This window comes from Opisthocomus hoazin, chromosome 8, assembly GCF_030867145.1.
Source record: "Opisthocomus hoazin isolate bOpiHoa1 chromosome 8, bOpiHoa1.hap1, whole genome shotgun sequence".
NCBI lineage: Eukaryota > Metazoa > Chordata > Aves > Opisthocomiformes > Opisthocomidae > Opisthocomus > Opisthocomus hoazin.
The window spans coordinates 58,669,876-58,694,180 of record NC_134421.1 but is presented as its reverse complement, the minus strand read 5'-3'; the positions used below and the strand labels follow the sequence as shown (position 1 = coordinate 58,694,180).

Here is a 24,305-nt window from a genome sequence, read left to right as displayed (position 1 = left end):
GGGCAAGTGCTTGGCCATCCTGGTGACCTTTTACTGAGCTTGTTCCAGTTTATCAATGTCTTTCCTGAATTGGAGGCCCTGAAAGTGGACCCAGTATTCTAGATGTGGTCTAATGAGTGTGGAGTAGAGGGGGACGATCACTTCTCCTGTTCATAGAGCCCAGAAAGCTGTTGGTCCTCCTTGCTGCTGGGGCACTCCTGGCTCATGGTCAGCAGCTGCCCACCACGACCCCCAGGGCCATTCTAGGGGAGTGGCTCCCTGAGCATGGCATGCCCAGCCTGTGCTGTTGCCGGGCTGAGGATGAGGACAAGTGTCTAAGATGAAAAATGTTCACCAGACTCGAATGATCTATACACTGGCTTGCCTGTACTGTGCATCTTAGAGAGCTTCAGCTCGTTGTAAGTAACCCTTACCTTCGCTTACAGGTCATCACATTGAAAGGACCCTGAGAGTGTAAAAAACCCCACACTGATTTATAAGTGATTATACTAAATATAGTACCTTCAAATTAATTTGTCACAGTATTCCAAACCTGGAATGGTTAATTTTTAACACTTGTAGCTTTTAATTTCTGTTACTTGTTATTGTTTTCTGTTTCTTTAGAATTAGAATAGTTTTATTTAATATATCATCAGTAGGTACCTCAGTCAGCAAATGGTCTGGTTCATTCAACTAGAATATTTTTGTTATCTCCCAGCTGTGCTGCTATCTTGGTAACTGTTACAATGAATGATTATTTAATCATTAAACCTGAAGTTTCTAGAAGCATCAAGGGAACTGTATACAAATTAAATGAAGAAGTTCTTTAGCACTGCTGCTTAAATATGGGACATTTATAAAGGAATACCATTTCCTTGTGTCTCCTTCAGCTTTCTCTGTGGCCTTGATTATTCCCTCTAAGTTTAATCTCTAAAAGAACATTCTGTAACAAATGACAGTTTTGGCTGAAGAAGCTAGATGCTGCTCTGTCTTACCCTAAGGGTTCATTTATTCTCCTGTGATATTTAACAGAGTTGTTGCTGAAGAGCATCTGTAGGTACTTGCTTTCCCAGGAGAAAGACTGAACTGTAAGCCTGGATTCTAGCACCCTGCAAAGCGAGATCTTAACTCTTTGTTTAACTTGTACTGTAGTTTTAGGAGTTTTTTTGAAAAGTGGTCACCTGGGATACATGATTTCCTAGGATGTTGGTTTCAGTAAATGTGAGGTGTGTGGCTCAAGTTAGGATCTGTATTTTTTTTCCCCTTCAAATTTAAAGGAATTGTAGTTTACAGAGAGGGCATGTGTTATTATATCTTCTCTCAAGAGGTAAAAATAGAAATAGGAATCTTTCCTCCCTTCCATTCAGAAAGAATAATTTCATGTGTATATTATGTCCCTGAAAGTGTGGATCTGTGTTGCATGTGTAGCTGACCAAGAGGAAATGGAGTTAGAAGCATGAATTTTATGTTTCATTTTCAAAATGGCAAGTCCACTTTTATTCTGAGATTTTCTGGTGTGGATTCAGTTGCTGAGCAAGTTGCTACATTCGCACTCTGAGCTTTCTCCCGCTGTCTTGACAGTTTCATTTTCTGTTGAAACAGTGTAAGGTCATGGTTGTGCAGGGGAATGCAAGACCTGGGCCCAGTGGAGATCCTGTGTGTTAGGACAAAAGCCTGAGTTGAGGTTTGTCTAAAATGAGGAGCTCTGCAGAAAGTGGAGAGTACTGGAACGGAGACTGGAACACAGCAGCAGAGTGCTTGTGGAGATGTTGTCAGCTTTTTCCAGGATAGTGTGATGTAATTGTTAGAGATTTGTTGCAGAAGCGTGGAGGCCATGCAAGCATGGATCACTTTGGTCCTTTTTTCATTAAGCGAAAAGAGCACAATGTCGGTCAGCCACAGGTAGGCGAGCATGCTGTTGTCGTCACAGCCATTTGATTATGAAGTAGACTGGGAAGTCCAAAACAACTGTCTTGACAGTCTGAGGCTGTCTGAGGCCACATTGCCAGGTGTTCATCAACGATCTGCTCCTGCATACGTTGTGTCAGTTTTCCTGGGGTTGCCTTTAGCCAGCTTCTGTTCAAGTGCGATGTGGTTTTAAGTAGGTACTGAGAAAACTGATTTAAGTGGAAGTGACCAGCATAAAAGAGTAATACAACTTGGGAGTGTCCTACGTGTGTTGATGACATCTCATCCAGCCTTGCTGCACCTTGTCATAGCAGTATAAAACAAGGAGTGAAACAGCACTGTGGACATCTGCAAGATCCATAGATAGAAGAAGAAATAAAACTGGTTTTAGAGGATGCAGGAAAAAGCTAGATTTCCATCATTTTGTGTGTTCACCCATTTAGTCTCCGGAATACGGTAGTAGTTAGTTCATAATGGTATCAAATGTGCATGTGTGGGAGGGGTGGAGGGTGTTTAGAAAGCTGGGAATAAAGATGTGGTTTTTTTCAGTGATCAGAGTACACTGTCTCCACTTACCTTTGGCTAAGGACTTTCTGAGAAATATTAGTTCCAAGTAGTGACAGCTCTTTAGCTGAATGAGTGGAGGTTTGTGTGTGTGTGTGGTTTGTTGTTTGTTTTTTTTTTTTCCTTTTAGAAAAAGATTATCTAGTTCTGTGACGCCTTGATGCCTTCTTTCTTGTTCTGAGCAGTAAGTAGTCACACTGTTATGGACAACTTCTATTATTAGGGAATATAAGTGCGGTAATCTGTGTTCTCAGGGTGATTACAGTCCCAGTTCTTGGAAGGATAATATTTGTGGTCCATCTTTTGGCTTGTTATGGTTGTCTGCACCATTACAGATGTAGGTGAGTATGTAGTGATTGCTATGTCGGGTGCTTGCTTTCTTACCCTAGTATGTTGTACCAGTATTATTTCATAAAAATAGTTTATATTTTGACTATGAACAAGTAAAACAGCGTATATTATTTCATAGTTATGATTTGTCTTATAAACTTCCTTTGGCTATCTAAAGAGAATCCTGTCAGCAAAATGACTTAAATGGATTTTCTGGAATTGTTGAGAAACCAGATGTTCAAAATCAACCTTTTCAAAACTTGGCAGAAATATTTTCCATAATGTTTTTTTGTCTACCTGTCTTCCTGTTTTATCTGGAACCTGTTTAGTAGATTTGGTTTATCATATTTCTGATATAGAGGATTATGTGAGCATGACGTACCCATTTAACCAAAGCCAACATACCTAAGATCAGCATGCTAAAATTCAGGAGACAAGCTCCTTTAGCTTATTACTGCATTTCATTTTGCCTAACAGCCTGGGCCCAGGATGAATGAAGAGTGTCTCATTACAGAGTATTTTGTAATGTAGAATGTAGGGCACTTCTGGAAAACAGGGAGAAGTGGATTCAGGCTTCCTTCTCTTGGTCCCATAGCTGTGAAAAGCAAAGGTAAATTTGCTATAGCAACCATTCTTTTAAAAGGATGACTCCACCTCTTTTTTTAGGTACCTGTCCTCAGCTTGCTATTCTGAATTCCATATGGATGCAGGCTTTTCTGTGAAGCCTATTGAGATTGAATTCAGCACTCCCTTAGCTGCCCAAACCAAGTCTACCCTGTACATGGGAACACTGGTTTTGACATGTGCCTCTGAGGAACTCTTGTAATTATGACTTAATTAGACATCATTCCAAAGGTTCCTATGAATATTATAGATTTAATATTATCTGTACCTTTCTCATTTTTCTGGATGATCAGTCATACTTCTGTTGACAGGTTTTTTTCCTTGTCTTGATCAAGTCACTTCAGTCCACTGGCAGGACATTGAGACAAACTTGTCAGAGCCAATAGTTTTGGCTTTGTCCCTAATCTCCCTATGGTCACTCTTTGCTTGGAGAAATTTGCCCACGGGGTCACAGCCACCTTCGGGCATCCCCCGGCTCTGGCGTGGGGTCCTCCCCGGGCTGCGGGTGGAGATCTGCTTCACCGTGGACCTCCCTGGGCTGCAGGGGCACAGCCTGCCTCACCATGGTCTGCTCCACGGGCTGCAGGGGAACCTCTGCTCTGGCGCCTGGAGCACCTCCTCCCCCTCCTTCTGCACCGACCTGGGTGTCTGTGGAGTTGTTTTTTTCACATCGTCTCACTCATCTCTCAGGCTGCTGTTTTTATTGCGCAGCATTTCCCCCCCCCCCCCCCCTTCTTAACTGTGTTACCCCAGAAGTGCTACCACTGTTGCTGATGGGCTCGGCCTTGGCCAGCGGTGGGTCCGTCATGGAGCCGACTGGCATTGGCTCCATTGGACATGGGGGAAACTTCTTCCAGCTTCTCACAGAAGCCGCCCCTGTAGCCCCCCCCAGTACCAAAACCTTGCCACGCAAACCCGATACAGTTACTTCTATGATGTTAGCATTTTCTCTTTTTTTGCAAATAATTCCTGGTTCTTTCTACCCATCCTATCCTGACTGGTTCTTACATCTCACCTTCAGTGTCTTCTCATAACTCCAAAATCTGAGTACTTCCTTACTTTGGCATTTCTCTCCAACTTGTATTTTTCTCCCATTTTCTATTCTTTTTTGTTCTGTTGTATTAGTAGTTTCATGTTTTACTCTGCTAGATTTGTAAACTCAGTGGTATCTTTCTGTACACGTTTCTTATTTAACCCATCATTAAAAATAATTATTTTTAATAACTAAGCCCCAAAATTTTTACTTTATTATATTATTATTATAAATATTATTATTATAAAATGTTACATATTTCATTTAACAACCAAAACTAGTGCCTCCTTGTCAGGTATTTTGTAAGACTGAGGGCAAGACATGAGTGGATATACAAAAAGAGAGATTCAAAGAGCTTAATGGGCAGTAAATTGATTTGAACGTCTATTTCTGTTTCCTCTTTAAGGTATTTTTTTTATATATAGATATATATTTATATATACATAATTTTGCATCAAGAAGAAAAGTTTGACTACGGTAGTTTTTCAGGAAGTGGCTATGTATGCTATTGACCACTTAACGTATCTTCAAATGTATTAGAACTCATCTAAGTAGTTTCTTGTTGAAGTTTACACAGCTTAGTAAAAATCAACAGGAGCTATTTTATCATTTTTGGCTTTATTGTATGAAACCTGACATGATGTGCAGTATAAATTGCAAACATCGTCAGACTGGACAGATAATTCATTTTGTGTAGAAACAAGGTGCTGGTGTGGTTTACTGCATTGTATGTAGGTTCCTTAAACTGTGCTAGTAATGTACTACTATGTTACTAGTTTAAAAATGCAGATATGAACATCTCGAGATGTAGGCTCTGGAGATGAACAGTTGTAGAATCAATTTTTAAAATGCTGTAGCAAATCAGGTTTCAAAGCTGTTCAGTGTTAGAAATGTATTTAGAATCCTGAAAAAAAAAATTGATGTTTTAAATAATATTAAATCTGATTGTATAAAGCAGATGCAAAATAGGCAAAAAGCTTAGGTTGCATTGTTCAGAATATGTTTTCTTAATAGCTGCAATTTATATTTGCTCACTTTCTGTGTAAGAGATGAGTTTTCTAATTGGAAAATAATGTACACTCTCTGAGATCTTCCCAATGCTGACCATTCAATAAGAAAAAAAAACCCTGTAGTTGATGGCTATGAAGTACTAAATATGGAAGGAAGAGCTGGGTGCAGTTCTGGTTTTGTCCTGTAGTGTTAGCAAATGTCACAGAATCATAGAATGGTTTGGGTTGGGAGGGACCTTAAAGGTCATCTAGTTCCAACTCCCCTTCCACAGGCAGGGACACCTTCCATTAGACCAGGTTGCTCAAAGCCCCATCCACAGAATCACAGAATGTTCGGGGTTGGAAGGGACCTCTGTGGGTCATCTAGTCCAACCCCCCTGCTGAAGCAGGGTCACCTACAGCAGGCTGCACAGGACCTTGTCCAGGTGGGTCTTGAATATCTCCAGAGAAGGAGACTCCACAACCTCTCTGGGCAGCCTGTTCCAGGGCTCCGTAACCCTCAGAGGGAAGAAGTTCTTCCTCATGTTCAGACAGAACTTCCTGTGCTTCAGTTTGTGCCCATTGACCCTTGTCCTGTCGCTGGGCACTACTGAAAAGAGCTTGGCCCCATCCTCCTGACACCCACCCTTCAGATATTTATAGGCATTTATAAGGTCCCCTCTCAGCCTTCTCTTCTTCAGGCTAAACAAGCCCAGCTCCCTCAGCCTTCATCAGACAGATGAAGACAAGCACTTCCTGAGAAGCCAAGCAAAACTGTCCTCTACCATCAGCCAGAAGCCTGAGTTTTTTGTTTTAGCTCCACCTTGTCAAATTACAGAACTACAGAAAGAACTGAAATAGGACCTGAAAGAGTACTAAGTGCTATGTAAGTCCTTAGGGGAATCTCGTTAAAGCCCCTTTCTAGTTCCCTGTTTAAAAATAGGGAAGTCTTTTGTGTGGCAAAGTTCGAACGTACTGTTTTCTGTGGAGCAGCCTGTTTTGTGATTCAAACCCCTGTGATTTCAGGGAAGAGCGTGCGTCTTTCATCCAGCGATGGGCGTGCTAGCTGTGATGCAGAGTGCTTTGGCCTCTGGAGTACAGGAAGGTACTGCGGTCTAACATGTCGCAATTTTTACTGTTATATACCGAATCATATTAATGAACAGTACAATCCTGATTAAATCCCTGCTTCAGTGTGAGGATTAGTGAAATATGAATAAAACTCATGTGGACTCCTTGGGAGGTTCTATGATTCGCTATTGGCATGGACCTCATTCAAGATGCTGCATGTTATATTAGGCACTTCATGTTATTTAGAAATGCTGGAGGAAATATCTTGAAGTTTGACTAATTAGAAATAGCATTGGTAGCAGATGGACAAGAGAAAACACTGTAGAAAAGTTGATTGTGTGTCTTTGATTTCTTACAGACTTACAGTGCAGGCTGAGCAAGGTCTTCTAATTCTGGGAAAAGGTTTTGACATTAAGCTGTGTTGTGGAGCACAAACCCAGTTTTTGGTGTGTGTTCATGACTATCAGGCAGTCTTTGGAGATTTTCAGCATATACTCTGCAAGCAAGAGTAGGTAACTGTCCTTCATCTTGAACCAGACTGTCTTGGCAGTACTCCCAGGACTCCAATCCAGTGAGTCCCCGCCTAATGAACTGAAGGCCACCTTCCTGATAATTAAGAGGAAACAAGCTGCCTGGATTTTATCCAGCTTTGGATTTTTAGGCTGCTATCCTGTGCACGGAGTGATTTGTGTTAGGTAGTGAACTGCTCAAAAGTTGTTACCCCATAAATCTGGTAGGTTGGAGGGGAATTTCTTCAGTTTTTGGTTTGTGGCATGTGAGGAAATCTCAAGAATATTCATGTTTCTGTGACTGCCAGACCTTTTTTTTTGAGCATACATGGTTTTATTCCAGCTTGGATAGCATTTGTACTGTAAATGCTCTATGCCTAAAATAGTAATAACACGGATTTGCAAGGTACCAGGCATTCTGTGTATTGATTCGCCTAATTATGCCTAGATAAAGTTTCAGTGTAGTGACCCTATCAGGCGTAGGCATTTCACAGATGCCTTCTTTTTGACAGTATCATGGGAAATGATAGCCCCAGTGATCACGTGTTGTTCCAAATTAGCTTATATTTGAGGTAAACGTAACTCCTTGAAGTAGTTTCAGGGTTTTGCACAAATGGTGGATCTCAGCAGCGGAGCCAGTTGGCATTGCCTTATTGTATCATGTGTGGAATCAGACAAGTTTTCTCTTGTTGTGTGCTCAGATAAAGCAGAAAGTTGGTCTCCTTCCTCTGGGTTGTTCTTCAGTCCTTACGTTCACTTACAGCTCTTCAAGCTCATCTTCCATGTGGTCCAGTCAAAACTGGATCTAGAAACAGTATGGGACTTGACAGTTGCAAGCATCAGAGACCATGATCAGTTATTTCTCGTTGCTACCATTGCGCAAGGTTGCTTTTGTTTAAATAAAAACTACATGTGAAATTGGGATTTTGAGGTGCAGGGCTCTCTTGCTAGTTCCTTCTGCAGTGGTGGGAACTGGTGAGATGTTAAAAAATGTGTTTCCGTGTCAGAAACTTCGGAGGTCCAGTAGTATTTGAGGTCTAGTGTGGAACTACCACTTGCCATGCAGGGAGTCTCCATGCACCATGGTTCTAATCTGTGTTTCATAGATGAAGAGAAGTACATCCTGACAACCTGGAAAAAAAATTTTCAGTGATGCTCAGCGACAAGACAAGGGGTAATGGGCACAAACTGAAGCATAGGAAATTCTGTCTGAACATGAGGAAGAACTTCTTCCCTCTGAGGGTGATGGAGCACTGGAACAGGCTGCCCAGAGAGGTTGTGGAGTCTCCTTCTCTGGAGATATTCCAGACCCACCTGGACAAGGTCCTGTGCAGCCTGCTGTAGGTAACCCTGCTTCGGCAGGGGGGTTGGACTAGATGACCCACAGAGGTCCCTTCCAACCCCGAACATTCTGTGATTCTGTGAACTTTGGTGCGGCTAAACCAGGGAAGTGACATTCTTGCTGTACGAGGGGAAGGGCATAGCTGTCATAGGTAGGGATGTTTGCAGGGACATGTGGCATGCTGGCGTAGCTACAGTGGCTAGAGATGGTCTGTTTTCATGCTCCAGCCTGATAGTTGTGCTGGCAAAACTGTAGTCTTGATTTGCCCTGAATGGCATGAAGAAATATTTCTACAGCTCCATCGCGAATGAGCGGGTAGGTCACTTAAATGATCGCTCAAAGGTTTTGCAAGAAAAGATTTTCCTGAAAATTTAGAAAATGTAATCTTACAAAGTTCATTGGCAAGGTTCATTCTGTTACTTATCAAATGAATGGAATACAAAATCGAAGGAGGTTTTGAGTGGAAAACTATTTATATGGAGTAAAAGAAAAGGGTAAGGGAGACCCTCCTATTGAGTCACCAGGTTCGGACTTGACCCCCTTGCTTTCTAAACTCCTTCTCAGGGAGGAGCTTAGGTGCGGCTGGATCCAGAACCAGCCTTACACCACAACGGTTTATGACTAAGGAATATGCTTAGCAGAAATTCAGGGTGTGTTCACAGATTAAAGAGAGAAAGAGAATCACAGGAATTTAGCAGCTTTTAATCACTGTTTAACTTAGCATTTACTGAGTGATTGAAAAGAATTTGCTATTACAATCAAAGTAATAGAATATTATGTTTTGAATCGATACACACAATCATAAAAATTCCCCTCAAGTTCAGTGAAATACTTCAAATCAAATGATTTCTCAACAGGTGAAGGTTGAGTCTGGAGATCAGCCCAGGTAGTTTGCGAGTTACTGAGAGGCATCTCACCCAGAGGGAGTTACTGGGCGCAGCCCACTGCGGACCAGAAGAGCTCAAAGGGCCTTCCTTTGGTACTGCTGTTTGCAGTGTCTCAAGATGATTGACTTTAGGCATCAGTGATTTTCCGTCCTGGTCACAATCTACATGATGCAATCCTGATATTTAGACAGAAACTGTACAGTTCTAATACGATCCAGAATGTACAGTTCTGACATTTACCAAGCGGGTGCAACTCCAGGCATCAGGAGTTTCAGGTGCAGTCAGGGAGCGCCTGATCAGCCCAACTCACTGCTCTTGTACAAAGACGAAGAAGGTGCCAAGTTGCCCCGATTCAGTGCACACCAGCTAACTATTCTTACAGTGCAAGCAAGAATACAATGTTGGCTGATTCTGGGATTGCCAGGTGGGGGGGCTGCACCACCACAAGCTCTTTTTCTCTTGTAAAATGCTTTGTCATATGCTTTATGACCTGGTGGTTCTATGCTTTGGAAGGGGTACACGCATATTGATTGTTTTTCATGCCATGTTTTGAGTGTAATACATTATTTTATGATTATATATGAATTTTTATTCATTTCATTATTCATAGCTTCTTATTTCCTGATACATCAAAGGAATAGATAGAGCATGACTAACATTTTTTGTAGTCTTACAGTTACTGATTGTATGTTAATTTTAGAATTCACTCGTATTTGAAGTGACACTATTTCTGGTTTTGAATATAAAACATGTTTACTAGCTGAAAACCATAAAATTGACTTTACTTGGAGTGATGAGTTAGAAATTATAAAAGCTTACCTCTTCTTGCTGACAAAGCAATCCATCTAGAGTTGTATGCAGTTTTTGGTGTATGTGTATTTTAAGAATGCACTGCCGTTTGACAGTTTACATTTTTCCAACAAGTACTTTGCCTTGATGTATTTGGTGATGTTTGTGTGTGTGTCCATCTTGGGGAATTATATGTGAAATGTAATTTTCACTTGGAAAAACTCAATAAAAATAGCTTCACTTACTTGAGCTTAGCAACCAATGGAGAAGTATGTACAGTGTTTGTATCACTATTTTTTAATGCCGTAATTATGCATGGGATGAAATAGGTCCTTAAGAATGGTATTAGGACTGCTTTTTGAGCAATGATTTGAGCATTGCATTCAGCAGTGACATGTAGCAAAATGTGGCAGGGCATCTGAGCATAAGTCACCATCTAGTGTGTACCATTGGGAGTGTGGAATGAGCTGGAGAGGTAGAAAAAGAGAATACTGAACACTGGGTATTGCAGCCACCAGCAGTGGAATGGTTCTGATTAGTTAATGTCTGTGGTGCCAGTCAAGCCTTAGACAAAAGAGATGGGGACCACAAACTGTCTCCCTAGTATATACAAAGTGAATAAAGAAGGTGTTCTGTTGCATGAGCAACCTGTCATCATCATCAGATGATTAATTTCTTTGTTTTCTGAGAAATATGGACTAAATGCCATAGTCTTGCAGCCTGTTATAACTAACAGGCCTCATCTCAAGAGCAATAGGATTTGTCTCAGCCAGTTAATCACATTTTTAATTAATACCATCTTAATCTGGACGTGTAATACAGGTCGGATGAATCAGTTCGTAAATGTGCCGGTTTCTCTCCGTTGACTGTGATTGGAATCCAGATGACTTCTGCAGATGTGGATGTCTACAGAAGAGATGTCTCGCTTAGTTTTACATGGCTTATGTCATTGGGATTCTCATGTGCCAAACCTTAATGGCCATGTCATGAAATTCAGTTGACCATAGTAATGTTTAGAGACTGTATTTCAAGAACGGAAGTAAAATGTATCAAGTTTTTCCATTAGATATCTAGTGGTATGTACTTAGAAATTAGTGTTACTAGACTATAAAGTCTGTAAGACAGACTACTGAAATAAGCAATGAAGGAAAGGAAATGGCATATTTATAACCACAGAGCCTCAGCTTTGGTATAATCTTGAAGATAAGCCAAGGCAAGATAAATACAGAATTGTAACCAGAGGAGTAAGTTTCTTATCACAGATAAGAATAAATCATTTTAAAATTTGGGCAGATGGCCACTAGCCCAGAGAAGTTCTTAAATATATTGTATGTAATCAGTGATTAAGAAGAATATGTAATGAAGGCACCTGCTGATAATAGTTAATGAGAGTGACTGAAATGAGCTTCTATCAAAGAAGGATGAAGTTAGAGCAGAGACACTAGATGGCACAGAAGACCTCAGGAACATACTCCCTTTCTGGACTGAACCTGCTTCAGGCTACGTGCAAGAGATTGATAGGATGATTCAGGATGGACATGGATGAGGCTAAATTCAGCTTCTTTTGTGTGGTCTGGAAGAGTGTTAAATGTTCAGTAGGCTGTCCAAGACCTTTCAATTCTGGGATGACAACATCAAAGCTGTCAAATTAATTCCTGTTTTGTATATTTTTTTTTTCATCTAGAGGTTTGATCGGAGGTAAGGGCAGGATGTAACTGTATCTCAGGTTGAGACAGACTATTCATACACCCAGCAGCACACTGTACCGTAATACAGATTTGTTGACTCCCATGTACACATGCGTGCGGTAAGGCACAGAGGCTGATACCAGCTGAAACAAAGTAGTGATTTGTGGGCTGTGGTGCTTACTTGGCACATTATTATTGTTGCTATTTAAATAAAATCCTCTATAGTTTATTTCAGGCAAGACTGAAGTAACTACAGTACCATACAGCAGTCAGTAGGAACATTTTGTTTGTGTAGAGGTAAAATATTATAGTTGTTCAACAGATTGCAGGCTTCCTTTTGCTGGCATTTGCAGTTATTTGGGACCAAATCCAGTTCCTAGTAAACTTGTTAGGAATCTTTCAGTCAGTTCCAGAGGGACTTGTATCACTTTTTTTAAAGTTTTGGAAGATGCCAGGTTTTATAAAGTTGGCATTTTAGTGTTTGCTGGGTGCCTCATATGGTGAGGACCAAGACTTCCTTTGGGACTCTGCATAATATGTGCAATGATGGGCTTTGCCATGAAATTGTCTTAATTGGATGGGGTAATGAGGAGGTTAATGGGTCCACCTGGTTACTACTTTAGAAGTTGTTTGTATAATAATACAAGAAATATGGGCAATAAACAAGAGGACCTGAAGTCTGAATCCGTGAGCAACAGTGTGACTGAACTAGCATAGCAAAGATGCAGTGAGAGGATGGGGAGGAGGAAGAAGCTGTTGCTGTTGTGTACTGGGTGCAGACACTTGTGCTGTGACCCAGCTGTAGAGGGAGCTGGGCATACTGATGTGCTATGAGTAATACTAAAATGGGAAAATCTCACGGGCTCCATCGTTACGCAGGCATTGCACAGACCACCAAACGAATCAGGCAGGTGGGGATTTTTATTGCCAGAGTACAAGGGATGGTGGTAATGGGAATTTTAATTAATCAGTCATCTGTTGGAAAACAATAAAGGAGAATACCGAGTGCCCAACATGTTTTGCAATGCACTTACGACCAAATTTTGAGACGGTAGGAAAAGCAATCAAAGGGGAAGCTATTCTACTGTACACCAACTCTAAGGGAGAAACTGTTCAAGAACAGGGAGAGAAAAGGCAGATTGAGCGAGAATTACCCTGGAATGACAAGAGCTCACAGATTTCAGGAAGGGAAAGAGGCAGAATAGCCATATGCAGGACACAGGACAGCTGGTTAAGCAGTGGGTTTTGAAAACAATATGTAAATCATGAGTATTACATGAGTAAACATAATCAAGCTGTTGTGAAAAAGGTATGGATGGGTGAAAAAGACATAGCCTGCAAAATCTATGGAGTAATTAATGTCTTGTACTCCATACTCTGCCTAACTCAAATGCTGGGCCTGGTTTTGAGCATCACACTTCAATAATGACAGTGGAGATAGTTAGCTGAAAAACATGACTTGTAGGGAAAAACCTGAAAAAGCAGAATTGTTTACCCTAAAAAGTAAAAGGAGGGAACAATTTTCAAGTATGCACCCCTTCCCCTCCACCCCAACCAAGCAACCAAGCAAAACAAAAACCAGAAAACCCCCAAAACCTCTAAACTCCCAAATACAGATGGAGTGATCTGATCTCTGCATCCAGTGTGGATAGCTTAAATTCTAACAAGAAATAATTAATTTAGACATCAGAAAAAAATTTCTGATATTAAGGTAAGATCAGTTAGAACAGATTAGGTGAGAAATTTATAAGCATATTAGAGATTTTTTAAAACACAGAAAACATGTCCAAAAATGAAACAAATGTGGCTTTGTTTCACTGGCAGTTCAGAGGTGATCTGCTATGGACTCTGTCAGCGGTATCTTCTGTGATTCGCTATTGAGTTTGTGGCATTACTTTGTATTATTACTCTGCTACATAATACATTTTCTGCTCTGTAAATCTTGTGAAACATATTGTACTTCTGAATTAAGATTATACTTTTTTTTTTATTTCAGTGTGTGCAGAAGCTTACAATCCTGATGAGGAAGAGGACGATGCAGAATCTAGGGTATTTAATGTTTTGAGTCAGATACTTATTTTTTCAGTTCTCAGGCACGAAATTTAGGAAGAATAATGTAAATGGTGTTACAGTTCCTTTCCAAAAACATAATTATTATAACATAGTGTAATAATCTCTTGAATTTTTGTGTTACAGGAATATTTAAAATTTCTCTGTAATAATCATCCATGTAGGATGTGAATATTATTCTAAATTACCACACCTTTGATACATGGTCTGTTAATGTTAATTTTTGTGCAATTATATTTGCCCAAAGAGCACCTGCTCGTAAAAGTACTTCTTTGGTGTCCTCATAAGCTTGCAGTAGTTTCCTCAATATTCTAGTGTTTTTCATGAGGCAGAAAAAAGGTAAATTATAAAATCGCTAGGATTTTCAGATGCAATAACTAATGAACTATATAATTTTTTTACTTATGTCACCCTTTTAAAGGCATTTGCTTAGCTTTTAATAAGAAATAGCAGGAGTATGTCTTTAAGACAAGTTTAAATGTTTATATTCTACCTAATTTCTGGCTTGTAAAACTGTCAAAAAGGTTGTCCTGTAGTATCAACGCTTTGAAACCCAGCATGCCTTTTTAAGCATACGAGTTGAATGAAGAACTTGATTGATACATTAACCAGACATCAGGAATGTAGTAAATCGCTGGGTCACTCGGATAGTGTCAAGTCTGTTGTTTACTGTGTGAAACTACTGATATAAATTTAATATAGCTATTATTTCGTAAAGTATTCTTTGGGAAGTAGTCATGGCAAATGGCTAAATCTAACAGTGGTGCTTTTTATAAAACATGTATGCTTCAAATATGATTAGAGAGTAGCAGAGTAATGTTTATGAAGCAATAGTTGAGATAAAGGTATCCAGAATGGCTTGCAGAAATGAACTAGTTTCTACACATGTAAAGATCTTATTAGCTTAAATACATCAGTGCTTGATTTGCTAACGCTGTGGTGATACAATGTTATCATGGAGTGTTTATTCAGATCCTGAAGGTTTTGAAATGGAAGTGTTATGAAGGATGGCCAAAATATTGTGTAAAAATGCTTAGCTGAATTAGCTTAGTCTTTCAACTAGTGTTGCTATATGGTAACCACTTTAAAGGTTTTTCTGTTGTATTCCTCAGATTATTCACCCTAAAACAGATGATCAAAGAAACAGACTGCAGGAGGCGTGCAAGGACATTCTTCTTTTTAAAAACCTAGATCCGGTAAGAGATTCTTTGTAATGAGCAACATTTAGCAGTACTGCTAAGAATTAATTCTCTTGAACTTTTGAACAGAAGTTTACGGATTTGTATTTTGTGAGCTCTTATGTATGCTTTCTTGACCATTTCATAAACTCCAGAAATGCCATTTTTATAACTGATACATTATATAGAGAGAGCCTTTTGTTCACCACCATGAATGATAGTCTTGAAGTACATTACTATGAATGTATACATTAATATGATTGTAAAGTATTGTATTTTCTTATTTTAAATCTTCTTGCTGTACATTGATGTATATAAACTCATCAGTTAACTGGAACCTTTAAATTGTTTCTACTAGTCAGTTTTTAACATCCAAAATTGTGCCAAGTGCTCCATCAAAACCTAAAATTACCCCCAAAGCCTACAGTTTAGGTATAGATGTAATTGAACAAGCAAGTTATGAAATAGAGGGAAAGAGAAAGGCAATAGCGAGGTGTTTACATTATTATTTCACTTAATATAGATACCATAAAAACACTACAGATCATTTTCTTCCATGCTAATTTTATTCTATTGCCTATAAAAATAATTATGGACTTTTAAGAAAGCCTAAATGCAATGAATGAGTGACCTGGATCAGACAAAGGTGATAATGCTACAAAAAAGCACAGAGCTGATTAAGGGAAAAGGTGAGTGTATCAATCAAAACATGCATCCTGAGGTTGGGATGACTCAGAGCAGACCAAATGCTTTCTCAAGCGAATTGATTCAGTGCTGTCAGGCGAGGGAGCATGGGGGAAAGGGAAATAATTATGTAGAGTTTTAAGCATGAGAACAGAAAGTTTTAAATTTGATTCAAGAGGGAGCTAATGGAAAGAGCAGCCTGCAGTTCTGTTTGAAAGTCAGGTGCTGTTCCTGCGAATGCACGTTAATTCATGCAGCAGGTTTCCAGCTCCTGCTTTTGTCTGCACGAAGGCTGAGCCCTGACCCTGGGTGCCTGTTCCCAGAGGGGCCCTGGGGAGCAGTGAGTCTCAGACCCCTGGAGTTAGAGCTATAGGAGGGCATCAAAAGCCTCAACATATGTGCTAATATGTGTGCATTCTTGAGATAGGAGGGATCCTGACACAGATTTACTGTCTCTCTCATGCTGTCTGTTTAGTGGGTAGTTAATGAGCTGTTCACTGCACATGTTCAAGCTAAAGTCACCAAAACATTTGCCCCTTCCACTCCTGAATTATTTTTATGCATAACTTCAGGGATGCAAAGTGGTTTCTGGATATCTGCTCTGGATGTGAAATTGCTTTATTACATTTTTTCCTTATTGTTGCTGTGTCCTGGCTTCCACTTGGCCGGCCCATTGTTATTTTAGCCTGCCAGTGGCATTTTGGCACACCCTGCTTGGTTAGTCTCTGAGCATTTCTCTCTAATGAGCCCTGTGACCCAACAGGTTGTTGTGTGCTCCTATAATCTGCCGTGATGTTAATTTTGAGCTAATGCTTTCCTGATTCTGGCTTTGCACAGTTTCTTGGTAGTATCTGCTTATAGTAGCAATCCTCTGGGTAAGATCTGCTTTCCCTTCCAATGAGAACTAGATCTTCTGGATCTTCTGTCTAAATAGTCATCAGCCACTTGGTCTGCAGGATAGGCATCTAATGGCTTCGTATCAGCTCTGTTGTAATGTTGTGTAGACATAGAGCATTAAACTGTTCCAGTGTGGGCACTTGATATAACCCTTCCAAGGAATATTGAGGAATTACTTCCCCTGTTTGTGGAGGTCTTGTCAGGACTGCGCTGCTGTCTCAATACGGTATCCCCTGGATGTTTTGAACTCCATTTTTTGTGTCTGAATCAGTTACTTGTAATTGAGAATAGTTCCCACAGTCTGTTCCAGGTGTTTAGCAGAAGGCTTCTTCACTGAGTCCTCCTCTTGTGGAGCTCTGCAATCCGAAGCCTTGAAATCTGCTCCTGGGATCTCCCAGTTCTTGTTTACTCCGCTTTGCTCAGATTGTCTGGTGGATTAAGACCACTTCCTTCTGCTTTAAATCCTTCACAGACAGTGTTCTGGAAAGTTGAAAAAGATAATTTTTGTAAAGGAGTTTTTCATTATAATAACTTTACTTATAAAAGGCATTGGAAAGCTACTGAGCTCTGAAGATAGCAAGAGTATTAAAATGTAGCCTCCTTCAGTCTGGCTTGCTCCTTCTGTGGAGCCAAGATCTGTAGTCCCAAGGGGACTTCTCCCACTCCTCCTTCCTGTTCTGCTGCTAGGTAGTGACTCAAGAGCTCTACCACTGTAGCTGAAGTAATTTAAAAGTTCCTATCCCAGCTTTCTCCCTCGCCTCTGCCTCTCCATGCTGCAGCACAAGTGCATGTGGTGCCAGCTGCTGCAGTTCGCTCTCTAGTGTATTAGCAAATAAACTCCTTCATCGTGGGGAGAGAGAGTATTTGCAGCTGCTAAAGCTGAAGTCTCTGGAACAGAAGTCAAGCTGTGTATCGATAGCGTCTCCCGCTCCCACTGTATTTTTCTTGTGCTGAACTTCAGCCTCTTTCTGCTATAGTTCTGTGTGTGGAAAACACTGTTTCAGAGGTCAGTGAGTTAGAGGTGAAGAGATAATGTAAAGTGCTTAATGGCTTTTCTCTGGTGGCCTTTTAGCAAGGTGTCAAACACGATTCCTAGATAGGGCACCACTCTGAAATACAGTACAACAACATGCCCTAAGGTACCATCAAAATTGCATTCAGTACATGATGCTAAATAGAGTCCACATTTTCTGAAAACTTCATCCCACCCGAACACACTGTGTTTTAATTTGAATGGAAGGATACGATAAGGGTGTCATTAAAGCAGAAGGAGAAGTTGCAGTAGTTAGGAGCTGACTTACAGTACTGCTCAGCATTTTAATTAAAGAGTCCATCTGAACAGACAAGAGCCTTCACATAAAAGTGAAAAACAGCAGAACCATTTGAATGTGAAACTAAACGAGAGAGAGGAGAAAAAGATAACCTTCAGACTTTGAGACAACTTAGGACTTTCTAAACACACACAACACTGTCTTGAGTCTGCATTTACCTGATAGCAGTGTTTGAGTGTCAGATAGGTAAACTTACAGACAAGTATTTATAAATGTAAATATTTCATATATTGACTCATTGAAAATACAGCATGGTATAAAGGAACACCAGCTCTGGTACAACTCCCTGCACAGCACTCTGTTTTAAAGGCCAACTCTTATAAATTCTGTAAAATCTGTGAAGTTACTTGAATTTTCTTGAAACTTTCTTTAACTTTGTGGGTCAGTGAGGATGTGACATGTCAACTAATGTCAGTTCAGCAAGGCATTCCTGAGTTAACTCCCTTAAATAAAAAGTACTTTTAAAGAATTGATAGCATTCTTTTCACCATTCTGGGGGCTTAATCTCTTCCCATTTGGTTGCTGTCACTCAATATCAGTTTTAGCTACGCATAACAGTATTGAAAAAATTACTTGAAGAGAAGAATAAGGATTGAAACATGCACGTGCAGCAAGATGAGGGAAAGAGGTTTTTGCAGAACTCTTTGGCTACTTTTTAGAGGACCAGATCAGGAAAGAATCAAGAGAAATTCTAGGAGCGGAACTGTGTAGATGAGTGAATTAGAAGAGAGAAAGGCACATTTAGATGTTCATTTTCGTCTCCCCACACTATTAATCTAACCTGTGTTGGATTAACTTGTTCCACTTCTAAAGCACTTCTTCCTGTTGTTCTTCCCAGAAAAACCTCTTCCTATTAGACCACAGTATTATTTCTTGTTCTTCTCCATTGCCTGCCACACCATTGCCAGAAATCCTAACATTACTTTTGTTCTCCCAGGGTTCCCGTGATGTGCCAGGCTGCTTGCTCTATATGCATGCACAAAGCATGTTACCACACCTTCTCTTCTGTGCTCCAGATGCTGGAGGTTACTGGCAGAGGAATCAGAAGCTGCATGCCCTTTCACTTCCGCTTTCACTTTGTATAAGTCAGCAAGGAGAAAACAAGATGATGACCAGATGCCTTGGGCCGTTACTGAGGATAAGGCCCAAGTTGCTAGTACTAGAATTTGTCTCTGTTCAGCCTAGCAACTGTTTTATGGCTAGGAGGAATAGCAGCAACAGCAGCTCATCTAGTGGCCAATGCAGGCGTCTATAGTTCCTTTTTGCAATGCAATTTAGAGAAGTTACTCTTTTGGTTTTGCCTTTTAAGAGGAAACTTTGCTGGGCCTGATTAACAACAGGTTATTTGGTTTGGCTGTTATGACCCATAGGCTAGCAGTTAAAAAACCTGATGAACCTATCATCAGTGTCACAGGATGGCTCAAGGGACCGGTACCATCAAAGCTGTGCTGCACCCTTGCACTTAAAGTTTGAATCCTTTCTTTTGCAAAAATCCGCGAACAGTGTTAGATCATCTGTTTCCTTTCAGGGAAATTTTGTTCTGGAGAGCTTTGCCCTGCTAATGCTTGTAGAGAATATTTCAAGTAGGTCTTGACCCTTTTCTGAAAAGTAATAAATTATACATATTCTTCACAAATAGGCAAGAGCAATTTCTGGGCATATTGCCACTTATGCACTGGGGGAATTATTATAAGAGAGCACAATATTGATTAATCAATTAGAATTTATTAACTCAAAGGAAGATGAAAGAAAGCATAATGCAAATATGTTTTATGAATAGTGGACTCATACTCAGAAGTCCAAAGCATTTGTTGAAAAGCGCTGCTAACAGAAGATTCTCATAATACTCTTTATGTTCTTAAAAATTTTGGTGAAAAATTAGGACTACAGATGTTGGAGCAATTTATGGGAATATGTATATATTCCCATAATATATATATATATTCTCATAAATATATATGAGTAAGCCCCAAATGCCTGAACATGTTAATACTCTGCCCTCTTAAATGGGACAAAAGTCTTTGCAAACTAATCAGTTCCCGAAGAAACAGACCTGCACTTAATCCTCTGTTTTTTCCTAAGGCAAAATTAATACTTAAATCAGATCTAGCAAACAGGGATTCTCTCCACCTTGCCTATTGTATTAGCAATAGTGTGGCCAGCAGGAGTAGGGAGGTGACTGTGCCCCTGTACTCAGCACTGGTGAGGCCACACCTGGAGTACTGTGTTCAGTTTTGGGCCCCTCAGTACAAGGAGGACATTGAGTTGCTGGAGCATGTCCAGAAAAGGGCAGCGAGGCTGGTGAGGGGTCTAGAGAACAAGTCTTATGAGGAGTGGCTGAGGGAACTGGGCTTGTTTAGCCTGGAGAGAAGGAGGCTGAGGGGAGACCTTATCGCTCTCTACAGCTGCCTGACAGGAGGTTGCAGTGAGGTGGGGGTCAGTCGCTTTTCCCAAGTAACTAGTGATAGGACAAGAGGAAACGGCCTGAAGTTGCATCAGGGGAGGTTTAGATTTGATATTAGGAAAAAATCTTCACCAAGAAGGCTATCAAGCACTGGAACAGGCTGCCCAGGGCAGTGGTTGGGTCACCACCCCTGTAGGTATTTAAAAGATGTGTAGATGTGGCACTTAGGGACGTGGTTTAGTGGTGGACTTAGCAGTGTTAGGTTTATGGTTGGATTCAATGATGTTAAGGGTCTTTTCCAACCTAAATGGTTCTGTGATTCTATAATGACTTATTGAAGGTGTTCTGCAAAAGAACTGCCCAGTGTAAGGTGCTTTCATCTTTGGCTTAAGAGTTTTGGAAACTATTTGCAACTCTGAATTATTTCTGCTCTTTTTTTGGCAAACTACTAAAAAGAATCAGCCAACTTGCTCAGAAGGCTGGTTACAAAATATGAAAAGTGTTACTGAGCCTGACTGGTGGGCATGTGCATGATATTTGAGAGGCAGAATGCTAACTTAACATATAACTGTGTGGAGGAAGGTTAAGGTATATTCTCAAGGAAAATATTATTGCTTGAAATTATTGATTATACATTGAAATATAAATTAGATTCTTTGACAGTGAAGAAATAAATGCCTTTTCATTAGTTAACAAGTGGATATTACGCAAGGGAACTAAACATTTTGAATTGTATCAGTAGAGCTCTTAACATTCATATTGAAGTTCCTGGGGAGTATACGTACATGGTTTTGTTCTGAAAAAGAAATGCAGAGAGCTGTAGACATGAATTCTGTAATTTTCTCTTCCTCTCCAAGGTCCTGACTTGTTGATTAAGAACTCCTTTTCTTCCCATGGTTTTCCTGCCTATGTTTTGCTAACTTTTTCTCTCTTCCTCCCCTCTTGCCTTCTGGTATTCTATCCGCTTCATTACCTTCTTAATAGCATACTGAGCATTAATTCATTGACACTTCATATTGCTCAAAGTGAGGATAAGGTGGCCAACAGGATGCCGCTTTAACTTGGGCTCATTTTAGTGAAATGTTTGTAGGAGTAAAGAATAAAGTGGTTCATGAACTCAGTTAGGGGCCGTGGAAGAATTGTGGATTCACTTTGTTCATATAATAGTGTTTTGGAACATGATAATTTGACAAGTCATATGAGATAGGCAAGTCTTGTTATTACTATTGTACTGAAGTGCAAGGCAATCTTATGCCTGCTTAGGTTGTGCAGGATGTTTTGGATCTAAAAGGGAAATGAGCTGAGATTTCGTGTCTCACAAGGAGCATTCCAGCAGCACACTCATCCTTCTTTTGGTGGATTCCCAAAGCATATATAATCCCAGCATACCATCCAATACTTTTGGGATTTACTGCAGCCATCTTAATAGCTGGAGTTTATCAACTCCTGTCAAATGCCAGATTAAGATTGTTTCAGTTTGCTGTCAGAAGCCACGTCAGTTTAGTTGTAGAGATGTAGCTGTTCCTTCTGTCTCCTGAATACCTTTTCTTAAATAGCAGAGAAGGATATTTTTCAGAAGTGACTTTTTACGTTTCTCATTGTCATGACTTCTGGTGACAATAGTGTCCTACTTTCCATTTTATCTACAGTGCCTTTGTTGATTCAGAATGGGTAGCACTTTGTTGAACAACAGACATTTGTATCAGCAGTTTAAACACTGATGCTTTGTGGAAGCCCCAGTCTTTGAGTGGTGGAGTTTAGTATGGAGAACTTTGTTCCTTTTTCTTTACAAAACAGCTCACAGTAAATTTATAAATTGATATTGAGAAGACACATACCTGGTAGTAAATCAGTTCGTAGTCTGGCAGTTAAAAGAGCTGTTGGCATCTGGGAAGGGCATGTCATGGTCTACCAGCTCTCCTGAATGAGTCAAAAGCTGTCTTGCAAGGACATACAAGTGACTGGATTTTTAACCTGTGTGAAATGTATACTAAATAAAATGCAGTTTTAGTTATACTCAATGTCCATGTCTAACTGATTTTTTTTTTCCAAGGAATTGTCTTGAGATGTAATTGCCATGTTTCTTTGTTGACTTGAAAGAAATTGAGGCTAGCTATTTTCAAATAATGCAGCATGCATCTGAAGGACAGTACTTTATGTGATACGAAGTATACATTAGGAGAGTTGTGAGTGATTATTTGCAGTTTTTCACTTGACCTGGCAAGAAGGATAGAAGCAGACACTGTTCCAGGGGTATGCCCCGTTATCATTCCTGTCTGGGGCTTTGTTCTTCTGAATCTCATGCCATGTCTTTTGTTTGTAACTAACTGTAAACATGCACACAATTTTGTACATTTCAGATATGAAATGGCAGTACATCAGGCTTACGCACACCTTCCTTATGCATGGCTATCACTGCAGGCCTAGATTCATAAAGGTACCTGGTATCTGAGTTGCACTTTAGGCATAGTAAAATATTTCCTAGCTCATAACAGAGTGATTCATAAAACCTGTTCGTAGGTTCCTGCTGTTCATAGGCACCGTGATAAGTACCAGAGGTACTTATTTATTTAATTTTGACATTAAATTTCTGCTTCTATGCTAGAGGTTCATGCGGCTACCATGGGATAAAGGGAAGGAGGGGGCAACTACTTTTTGCCACAAGTGTGTAGTGTTTAGAATACTTAGCACAAGACTATCAGAGAGCATCAGGCTCCTAGTGAAATGTTGATGAGGTGCATCTGTGTAACTGCCATTGAAGAGACAGAGCTTGCAGGAGCACAGCGAAGAGGACAAACTAACAGAGACTTTGCAGTTGAAGTCATTTGTGCAGATGGGAGTTTGAAGAGGAATTGGAAACAGTGCACAAGACAGTGTGGGACTGCTAGAGCTGGTGCAATGACAGTGATGATGGGCCACAGGGAGTGCTCTCCAGCACCAGCTGGACCAGCCAGCCGTGGCACATGTAGAGTTTCAACCCAGATCCAGAGGTAGGATGTCGCCGTCTTGGTCTCAGGCTGCTGGGAGTGGCAGGCATCTCTCCTGAAGTCTGGGGGGCAATGGGGCTTCACCTGTGGGAGATGTGCTGTGGTCAGAGTGCTGAGCTGCCAGCTGAAGGAACTGCAGAAGGACGTGAGAAGGACTGCGTGGCATCAGGCAGCATAAACAGGAGCTTGACGGCATCTTTCAAGGGTGCGCTAAAGAGACAGGAGTGTCTTTCTACAGCAGATGGAGACACCAATCTGTTGACCAGACCTGTTCTCAGTGGTGCCATGACGGGAGAAGACACAATGCCCACAAAATGAAATACAAAAACATCTTTTTAACTACAGGAAAAGCATTTTTTACTGTGAGGGTGGTCAAATGCTGGAACAGGTTGCCCAGAGAGGATGTGGAGTTGATTTACATGTTTTGGGACTAAAGAGCTAAGAATATCTGCTAACTGTTTTTTACTAGTTATCAATCATAGTCATATGCCCCTTCATATTTAAATGTTTCCTTAGTTCAGTATTTTGAAGGCTTTAATTACAGGGAAGATGTCATTTAATTGACTAGAAATACAAATGTTGTTTGTCAGGAAATTAAGAAGGATCCCCAAAGGTGGAGTTGAACTGACTGCAGTAGATTATTTTGAAATTTTCCATTCTTGTCACTTTTATTCAGTTCAGTAATTGGTAACAACAAACTACATCAGAGGATGTTCTCTGTCCCTGAGGCCATGCAGTGCAGTATGACATACATACATACAGCTAAGCTCTCTGGCACCTTCCTCTCCTCCTAACCCCACCAAACCAAGCAACTAACCAGGGTGGTTTTACCCTTACTGGGAAGAAGCCCTGGCTCAAGCATTCCTCCAAACCATGACCAGGGTTTGTCAGGAGGGGTGATAACTGGCACAAGCCAAAACTGTACCAACTGTGCTGGTGATGGCACCAAGAGCAAACCAGCCCAGACTATACCATGTCAGTGTGTGCGTCCCTCCCCTGGTCCTGGTGAGTTTGTACTTCCTAGCTGTAGTCTCTGATTCT

The 24,305-nt window shown here is 40.5% G+C and overlaps 1 protein-coding gene across 1 annotated transcript in view; it reads left to right on the top strand.

The window, feature by feature from the left end:
• Positions 1-24,305, top strand: part of PRKAR2B (protein kinase cAMP-dependent type II regulatory subunit beta) — a 91,056-nt gene that overhangs the window by 54,361 nt on the left and 12,390 nt on the right. Inside the window, exons 3-4 of the mRNA XM_075429070.1 lie at positions 13,710-13,762; positions 14,896-14,979. Of these exons, the coding sequence (XP_075285185.1) occupies positions 13,710-13,762; positions 14,896-14,979 (137 nt within the window). The remainder of the gene's footprint in view (positions 1-13,709; positions 13,763-14,895; positions 14,980-24,305) is intronic.